The sequence below is a fragment of the Aplidium turbinatum genome, chromosome 1, assembly GCF_918807975.1.
Source record: "Aplidium turbinatum chromosome 1, kaAplTurb1.1, whole genome shotgun sequence".
NCBI lineage: Eukaryota > Metazoa > Chordata > Ascidiacea > Aplousobranchia > Polyclinidae > Aplidium > Aplidium turbinatum.
The window spans coordinates 39,135,490-39,145,283 of NC_137472.1; the positions used below are offsets into that span (position 1 = coordinate 39,135,490).

At 31.5% G+C, this 9,794-nt stretch overlaps 1 protein-coding gene and 1 non-coding gene across 2 annotated transcripts in view; both read right to left on the bottom strand.

Moving 5' to 3' along the window:
* LOC145765546 (uncharacterized) overlaps window positions 1-8,641 on the bottom strand; it is a 32,554-nt gene extending 23,913 nt beyond the window's left edge. Inside the window, exons 1-3 of the mRNA XM_082577386.1 lie at window positions 8,458-8,641; window positions 7,838-7,993; window positions 7,215-7,365 (exon numbers count right to left, since the gene is read on the bottom strand). Coding sequence (XP_082433512.1) covers window positions 7,215-7,365; window positions 7,838-7,993; window positions 8,458-8,641 — 491 coding nt within the window. The remainder of the gene's footprint in view (window positions 1-7,214; window positions 7,366-7,837; window positions 7,994-8,457) is intronic.
* Window positions 2,005-2,088, bottom strand: Trnai-uau (transfer RNA isoleucine (anticodon UAU)). Its single transcript has one exon. It is a non-coding gene; the product is annotated as a tRNA-Ile (tRNA).
* Window positions 8,642-9,794: the final 1,153 nt, after the last annotated feature.

Sequence of the window (9,794 nt, forward strand, 5' to 3'; positions counted from 1 at the left end):
TTCGAACAAGTGTTGTGGAAGAAACACTATTTTGGTGGACAATCACTGTGGAAAGGTGTGTACAGATATGTGACTTATCTAAAAAAAAAACAGAGAATGATTATCAAAACTGATTGATTTAACAATTTTGTGTCTGTGTTTAGTGGTAAGTATTACATAGATATACATTTTTTTTCTTGTTTTTAGGTTGAAACACAATTTTATGATATTTTGTACATGTCTTAAAAATCGTTTCATGTTATTTTCAAAATGTTACACAAAATTAAAGCTTTACATTTGAATTAATATCTGTGAAAAGACACAAGAGTGGTGATAAAATACTATGGATATGTAAAGACAGAAAGACTAGTTGGTATACTTATTAAGTTTTGATCCAATAAGATCAGCGAAAGACTAAAGAAGAGGAGTTTGGAAGAAATTAAAGCGGTTGTATTGTATGATTATGTGAAAATAAAGAGGATGAATCTACTGTTTGGAATTAAAAACTAGTACAAAGTGCATGTGTCAGTATTACGTAGACTAACCACAAACCAGAGAATTCTTAGTGAGATAGGGTTAGAAAGATGAAGCACCAGGAACATGCGACCAAAAGACAGTTCAAGAGGAACCAAACAATAAGTTTAGATGTAAGAGCAAGATAAAAGAGTTAAATGAAACATGGAAATCTTCACAAAAATATGGAAACTATTAAAGTATAGTCTTCACAAGCAATCTTTTGAAATGAGGATAAGCATAAAAGCGGAAAATGTTCAAAAAAACATATTTTTAAGAATTAAACATTACTTAACATACGACAAAAGAAAGTCTAAGCAACTGGTTCAATGGCGAAAAGACAATAGAAATAGGTGCGGATAATGATAAACAGATCTTTTCAATAAATTGGCGTCATTGGTTTGTAATTGTTACAAGAAACTGTCACACGTAAATGCTATAGTGTTATGCAACCAAGTAGAGTGTTCAAGTAATTTTCTTATGTTTAAACGTAAGTTGATGATAAAAATAAAACTGATAAAGTCGATTACAGACCAAACAAATATTAAAATCTACGAAAACAAAGTTTTCTGATGTTGTGAAACAAAATTTTTATAACTGGTTTGGTTCGTGGTTGATATACGTGGTCATTTAATAAAGCATCATCATGTGTTTTCAAGCATAGTTTCATCAAAACCGGTTTAGACTTGTTCAAAACCTACCATAAAATGTATCAGATTGATTGATTTTTGTTTAGATCTTACAAAACACTTAAAGTTACACAAAAAACGAAGATATATACAAAAAGTTGCCAAACAATAACACAGTGAAATAAAAAGAAAAGGAACCTTTGCATGATGGAAACAAATGAACATTTATCGAAAACTAAACAACTTTATTTGCCACAGAATCAATTTGAAACGATGTTGTGGTCGATTTAAAGTAAACTGCTGATTTCATATAAATAATGTTCAGACTTGTTTAAAAAACGGTTTATGTCGATTTTAAACGAGTGGATGGTGTTATATGGTTGGAAATAACTAATTGCTGTATATACAAACAAGTAAAATTTTATTGTTATGTGTGTTTAATTTTGGTTCAGTTTCAAAATTGACATTTTGTAGGCACAAACTTATTGCTAATCACGAAGGTTACACCATTCTAACTTGAGTTTCTTTATTTTTATCTGCCATTTTTATTATAAGTGAACTCGTGATAAGTAGATTGTAGCTGGAACACACGAAAAAAAACCTAATAAGTTGTTGCAAAAGTGTTGCCAAAACCTGATTGTTGGTCAGAAAATAGAAAAGTACATCAAAGGTAAAGAGATTTTTCATCGATTTATGTTGGAATCTGAGCAAACAAAAGGTGACTTTTTTAGACTGTTTTAGATTTCTATGTTTTTATGTGAAAAAAGTGAATCTTGTTGTAACTGAAAAAAAAGAAAATCACAACCGTGTGTACAAGCAACTGAAGGGATGTTAAGAAACAAAATAAATCGAATTATGCGTTAAAAATAACCCAAAATCAAAATACTAGATGTGGGATTTGAACCCACGCGGACGCTAGTCCATTGGTACATAAGACCAACACCTTAAACCACTCGGTCAATCTCGTTTGGTATAAACACGTGCTCAGTACGCATGACCCACCTAAAAATTGTTTTATTAGGTCTGTCTTAAACAACATAAAATAGTTTATTGCAATTTCATTTAAAAAATGTTTTGACAATGATAAAACAAAGACGTTTAAGAAATAATTCGACTGTGAAAACTCGTGATCATGAAATTATGTGATATAGCAGATGCTTAAGCTATTCAAACAAGCGGTGCTATTGTAGTTTATCAAAGGGTGTCATCCTATTAAAGGAAGCGATTAAGTGGTATGATACACCTCGTTAAACGGATTTGATAGGAATTAGGGAAATATGGGTTCATTTTTATACGAATCAATCAGTGTAACAGATAAATTTTGTAGTTTAGCTACGATACAAGACAATGTATTAGGCTAGACATAAATTAAGTTTTGTTTCCAAGACCTGCTTGTGTGCTTCTACCCAGCAATCAATTGAAGCGAAAAAATTTAGTTGTGGGTTTATACTCGTAAAAAAATGCTGGTTTAAATGTAACTCACTGAAATTAGGCTATAAGTAGATGTGGAAAAAATTATTACCCAAAGTTAGAGGCATATAGAACCTGTAAAACAATGCGTTGCTAAAAAACATCTTTTAATGTGATAAAGTAGTTTTGTATAGGCTACCTATTGGTTTTGTCCTCTTTTCCTTTTGTTGGTCCCAAATTCGTATGTTTACTTTGAAGTTTTCTACATGTTCTTGCCAGCAAAGAAAAAACAAATTGAATATATCTGTTGGAGGTTGGATGTTTATCTATCAAGTTAGTTATAATTACAAACAGTTTAAGCACTGAGCTTTATAAAGCTGAAAAAACAACTTGTTATGAAAGTCCATAAACAATATTGATTAGTTACTTATGCAAGTCAACAACGAAACCAAAGAGAATCTTGTGTTATAAACTACCAAACCTTGAATGATAAATTTACATCAATACTACAAAAAGTTTTACTCTTCAAAGCATTTAATGAAAACAAGTCCAACTTTGTAGCTTTCTTTGTTTCTTAAAAAAAAATCTTGTAGCCTACATTGGCTCCCGAGATTGCAAAACACAAATGTACCAAAAAGGTTTTAATAAAAAGGCTTTAAAAATGATTTATGCAATGTACAACTCATCACGATTTAAAAAAAAAATATTACGTTGTCATTTTAAAACAGTAAGTTTTAGGTAATCATTATCTTTACAGATAAATTGTATTACATTCTAATATGTTTGATAAAACTACCAGCATACACACTTTAGCATTTACAAAGTAAACCTTGCTTGTGTTTAACAAAAAAAACAGGAGGGTTGAAAATGTAAAAAAAATACTTGTGACCCAGTATTAACAAGACAACTAATACTTGTTTTATAAATGGAAGCATGGAATAGATCACGAAACCAACGGCTCAACAATAAAAATTTCAGAACAAAATGGAAGTGAAGCATTAAGTCAACTGTGTTGTCATTTAAATGTCTAATGTGACACATCGAAAGTGTTTGCAAATTATAAGTGCGCTTTGAGTAGCTACATTTTATGCTTTCAGGCACTCTGTTATGGTTGCTGGAAATACTTCATCTTGATTTTTTATGCTAAAAACTTTACAAACTGAATTGAGCAACATACAAAAAATAGATAAGCAGATGTATTATCTGTTGGAAATAAGAAAACAAAATATTTATCTAAGAATAATTCACGTTAATTGACAATAAGTAGTAATAAATAAATAAAAATTACGTTTTGTTTTACAAACTAAAAAGTAGTTTTGACAAATTGTACACTGAAAGTTTTGTTCTAATAACATACACACAAAAAATTATTTTAAATCACAAACTTAAATTTTCGTTTACAAACTGAACAATAATTTTAACAAAATCACAAAGTTTGTATTGCACAAACTAACAATCAAAAAATATTATTAACTAACTACAAACTTTATGTTCCATAATTCACAAACTGAAAAATAGTTTAGCAAATTTTATGTCTTTTCTATACAAGTCTAAAGAAACTACAACAAAACATCACGACCTTCAAGTTTCTGTTTCATAATTATAAAGTTTAAACCTGTGTTCAGAATCTTGTTTGTGTGTTCTTATTATTAAGTGTGATTATGTGTTGCAACAATTTGTCTCATAGTTGTTCATTTGGGTGTTCTCGTTCCATAAAAAAGAACGTTAAATGTTTAGCTGTTATTAGCACCATATAAAAAACGTAAAAGTTATTTATGCAAACACCAATGACAAAAGTTACATTGTTTTGACCAAGCCATTATTCTTACAATATTTAAGTGATAACTTACTATATCAACAAAAATAATTTCCAAGTTAGTTATATTTATCAAAATTACTATAAAGTTTTAGCTAACATCACTGCTGTAACGATCTTTATCAAACAAATGCTTAGCAAAATGATAAACACGATAAGCTACACAGATCTAAACTGAACACAACTAAAACAGGAGGTTCTATGTCTCAATTTCCTGCTTGTGTGTTGAGTTGTACCTTTATGTTAATATAATGGAGTATAGTGCAGTTGTTGTAAGCATCATAAAACAAAGCCGTAAATGTTATTCCTACATGACAAGCTTAAAGTTAGGTCATTTTGACCAAGCTATTATTCTTACAACCATTAAATGATATTATATCAACAAAATTAATTTTCCAGATTAGTTGCATTTATTAAACATAACAATAAAGTTTTAGTTAAAACCACTGTTTTAGCGAAACGTAGACCTAAAGAAATAAAGGTTTACCAAAACCAACATAAACCGAAACGAAGATTAAATGAAATGAAGATGACAAAATGCAGTATTATTAAGCTTTTGAACAAGTCAAAGAGACTAAGCACGCCTTTGACCATTTACCTTACAATAAACTAAAAGCAAGCCACTGATTAAAAGAATCAACATATAACGAAATTCACTAACCTATACAATCCCTCCCAAAAAAATAGTGAAACCTCATTGATTTACCGATATAACATACTCAGCAAGAACAAAACCCAGCATTTGGAAAGATCTGGAATCGAGCCGATAAACCTACCTAACTACCAGGATCAATAGTCAAAACTCTATTCTTACAAGCAAAACATCTTTGCGAAAAACATGGCTACACCCAAACCGACAAAAAATTAACAAAACTTTTTATAAAATTAACTTAATTAAACCCCGCATATTAACCGATCTATAAACTTTTGTCCTTTACAGTTATAAAATTTAAACAACATCAAAGAACCCACAATGATGTGACATCAAAAATGACTTTCCATAGACTAGTATACGAGGTATTAGGTAGGAAGTGCTAGGTTAGTTGTTTGGTAGAAGTTAGATTATTACAGTGATTGTCAGCAGTGTGTGTCTACAGTTATAAAATTTAAACAGCAATACACCATTATGATGATAAATCAAGAATGACTTTGTTAACTTTAATTTTATGTAAAAAGTTGCTTTGTGTATTACTAAAAATATGTTGGTTATGTTTTAAAGTCCTTTCAATGTCATTTGAAGTCATTGCAACCACCTCATCTCTATTAAAAATTATGATGCATTTGCATTGCATAAATCACAGCTTCGACGTCATCTCTCGTTGCTATTGCGTCCATAAATTGCTTGTTTGTTTGTATTATAAATGAAGTCAAATCTTGAAAGTCATTACGGACTATATGTTACAACTATAAAACATGTGTAAATAGCTCTTTCTTTTTGAAATGTTTCCAATGAACGCAGCTGACGGTCACTACCGTGACTACCGGTTTGCAAAGAAAATGAACTCTGTGTTGGTTTGTTGTTAGAATACCATAGCAGACAATTAGATCTTTTCGAAAAAAATACGTTTCTTTTTGAAATGATATTAAATCGAGAATGACTTTGGTAACTTTAATTTCAGGTAAAAAAGTTTCTTTGTGTATTACTAAAAATATGTTGGTTATGTTTTAAAGTCTTTTCAATGTCATATATTGCAATTATTGCAACCACCTCATCTCTAACAAAAATTGTGATGCATTTGAACTGCATAAATCACAGCTTCGACATCATCTCTCGTTGTTATTGGGTCCATTATTGCTTGTTTGCTTATCCTTGTTGCAGAAAATTAATTACAAAATAGTGTATGTATACCATGCGTAATAAACTGTAAAATTGTAAATAAACATGGTTGTTTTAGTCAAAGCGTTTGCTAAAGGGGTTTCCTTTGAATGTGACTAGTATTTGCTAAAAAGGGGTTGCTAAAGGGATGATCCGTGTTTGCTAATCTGTAGGTAATGCGTGTTTGCTAAAAAGCGTTTGCTACAAGCGTTTGCAAAAGGAATGGTTTGCGTTTGCTAAAAAGGGGTTGCTAAAGGGATGATCCGTGTTTGCTAATCTGTAGGTGATGTGTGTTTGCTAAAAAGCGTTTGCTACAAGCGTTTGCTAAAAGGATGGTTCGCGTTTGCTAAAAAGGGTTGCTACAAGTGTTTGCTAAAGGTATGGCTCGCGTTTGCTATTCTGAAAGATGGTCTGTGTTTGCTATTCTGAAGGGGTGATCCACGTTTGCTACAAGTGTTTGCTAAAAGGGTTTGCTAAAGGGGTTTACTCCTCTGAATGTGACCCGCGTTTGCTAAAAAGAGGCTTCTAAAGGAGTGAGTCGTGTTTGCTAATCTGAATGTGACCCGCGTTTGCTAAAAAGGGTTTGCTACAAATGTTTGCTAAAAGGGTTTGCTACAAGCGTTTGCTAAACCAAGGGTATAGTCATGCATCTAACACTACTTGCGGTGTGACATGTTTATGTTCCTGCGAGTGTTGCGCTGAGAAGCAGACCACAGACGCCATACTATCAAAAATTATGTCATCTTCCATCTACCAAATGGAGATGAAAGTACACGAATCTTCATTTCTTGTAGATGTATTTCAACTTGTATTTCATGATTGTCATGTAACAGTTCACATGGTTTTGTGAACATTCTCAATTTGACTTTGGAACATCAGTCAAAAAAGATATGTTCTGGTTCCCTCCGAATGTTAGCAATGTTTAAGTTTAAACCGTATTCTACTAATCTTGTAGCCTACTGGTCTACTACCTAAGTAATGATATAGATATGCATTTGTAACCTCAAAGCGCCGAACGTTTATACACTGATTACTCCACTAAATTATTTACCTAAAGTACAGATTACTGTTAGAAAATGGTGCTGTCCATTTGACTGTTAATCTTGGTTCAGGATTTAAATGCCATTGAGTGGTGTGACTCAGTGTGTTCCCTATGCCAGATGTATCCTGAACACAAAGCAATTCCCAATTACCGTAAGCAGCTTAACTATATTTTCAACCACGGCAAAAGTACAAGCGGTCAAAGAGATTCAAGAAAACAAAACTAATTATTTTACAGTTTCTTTTCAACATGATAGACTTGAGAAAAGCAATTAGTCTAATTAAAAATGGAAAATATATATCAAACTAAAAAAAAAATCGCTGAAAATTTCTAAAATCCAAACGCTGTCAATGACATGTCAATTTATCAATAGGCTATAATCGCTATATAAAATTGTTTTCCCGGCTTTGTGAACCAAAAACTGTTAGGAAATAAATAGAAATACTAAATGAATGCTAGCAATAACACTTCAACAAATAGACGAGCAATTATTGTCGAAAAGTTGAAGCCTGCCTCTCCTTTCTTTTATAGGTTTACACATCCTCCTGCTCACACAACGTTAGAGCATTTTAAAAATTCATTTTTGAAAAAAAAACAATAATTTGTCAAAATCAAATCAAAGTTGTTGCTACTTACAGGAACATTAGACGAGCAAGAATGAGTTCTTGATAAGCTAGCATTTAAAATATTAAATTGTCCAATGGGTTGTTCGCCTTCCAAAGTACGACCTTGAACATAATAACCAACAAACGGTGGAGGATTATCGGGTTCTTTTTCTCTTAGAGTCACTGCAGAAACAAATAAAACTGCAAATGTGTATTGTGTATGGGTCAACTTACCAATAATAAGTAACAAAAAGATAGCCACCGCATCCCTCAGTATAACTCACATTGCAATAGTGAAATATTAACGACGTTCATGTTCTGCTGCAACAAATAAAAAACCTTTTTGTTTTCCAAAAGTGCTGAATTATAGACTTCGAACTTACAAATTTTCATTTTTTTTTTAATTGAAAGTTAGATTTGTATTTCAAGCCGCAAACAAAAACTGAGGCTACCAACTTCTGCTTCCTCCGACCTCACGTCAAGCTAAGATTTGTGTAGTCAGATATCACATGATCTTGTCCAGAATGAGAGTCGGTTTTTAGTAGAGTCGGAAGTGAATATTTTTGAACTGATTCCAGTGATTTGTAATTAAAACAAACAAATTTAACACCTTCGTTAGTGGTTTACAAATAAGCCTATTTACTTACACTCAACATTTTTGCCTGGTAAATATGTCAGAAAAGGAACATATAAAGAATATGGGTTGAGATTCGTTGGATTGGGAGGGCTTCCATGTTGAGGCGTCATATCCTCACATCGTGACGTTGGTATGGCGCCAGTAGAATAAGCTTCAACTTGAGATATCTCGATGTCTATTATTGCGACAAACATCGCAAATAAACTTATTTTTGTTTTCATATTTTTCAATCGAAAGCTATCGACTACATGCAAAAGATCAATTGCTGAATTGAATATTGAATTTAAAAATTTTAGTTCAACAATACTGAGTGTTTTATTAATATACTGTAGTAACTGTACTAAGTGAAAAATATACACCAGGCTAGACCTGGTAGCTTTGAAGTTCTGGTCATAAAAAGTTTATTTATAAATACTAACTTTTCAGAGTTTAGTATTTTATTGAGAAGGTAGCCTATTCATAAATTTATCTGTAACTGTATATCAACAGTTTATAGCAAGCTATCATTGATTATTGTTAATCTCTTTATTGTCATCCTCACAGTGGAAAACACCTTCTCTTTCATCAAGCAACAATGAATCCTATCTACTCAATCGCTTTTAACAAACTTCAAATTATAGCATAAATAAATTTGCAGCTAAAACAAACGAATTGCTATGAAGACAATGGCAGTAGGCTACATATTATTATGAAGTATAGTACCAGAGTGAAATCAAAATAACACTTGAGAATTGGCGTAAGGGAAAAGACATGGGGCTTTAACAATGCTAAAAAAGTTAAAAAAAAAACAACTTATGTATTCTTGGATGCAAATGATAAGCGAAATCAGCATGTCTGTTCAAAACTGAAAGATAAAAAAGAAATTGTAAATTTTATCGTCTTCTTCAATGCTGCTCTTTGAACCAGGTATAGACGCCTCATACGAACATGTGGCCAGGTTTTATTTTATACGAATTATGGATTCATGGGAGATTAGTTATACTGTATATTGGAAATATAACTTCATTACAAGTTACTGTAGTATTAAAGTAGCTAGTGCATTGCCGAATGCTGAGCTATAAACTTTCTTTAATTCTCATATTTAGGCTATATACTAACTTTCATTTTGAATGTTTTTTTTTTAAATTCGAGCAATATTTCATTTCGTTATAAGCTTGCAACAAAAATAAACTCTTGCGAATCTTGCGTATTCTGTAGTGGAATATAATCTATTCAAGACAGAAATATTCTACAAATTTCTTTGTTTACATTCTGTTTTTTTATTATGCTTTTTATGAAAGTATCTCATTTCATTTGAAGGTGTTGTTCACGAAATAACATTTTATTTCATTCAAACGGAAATAAACT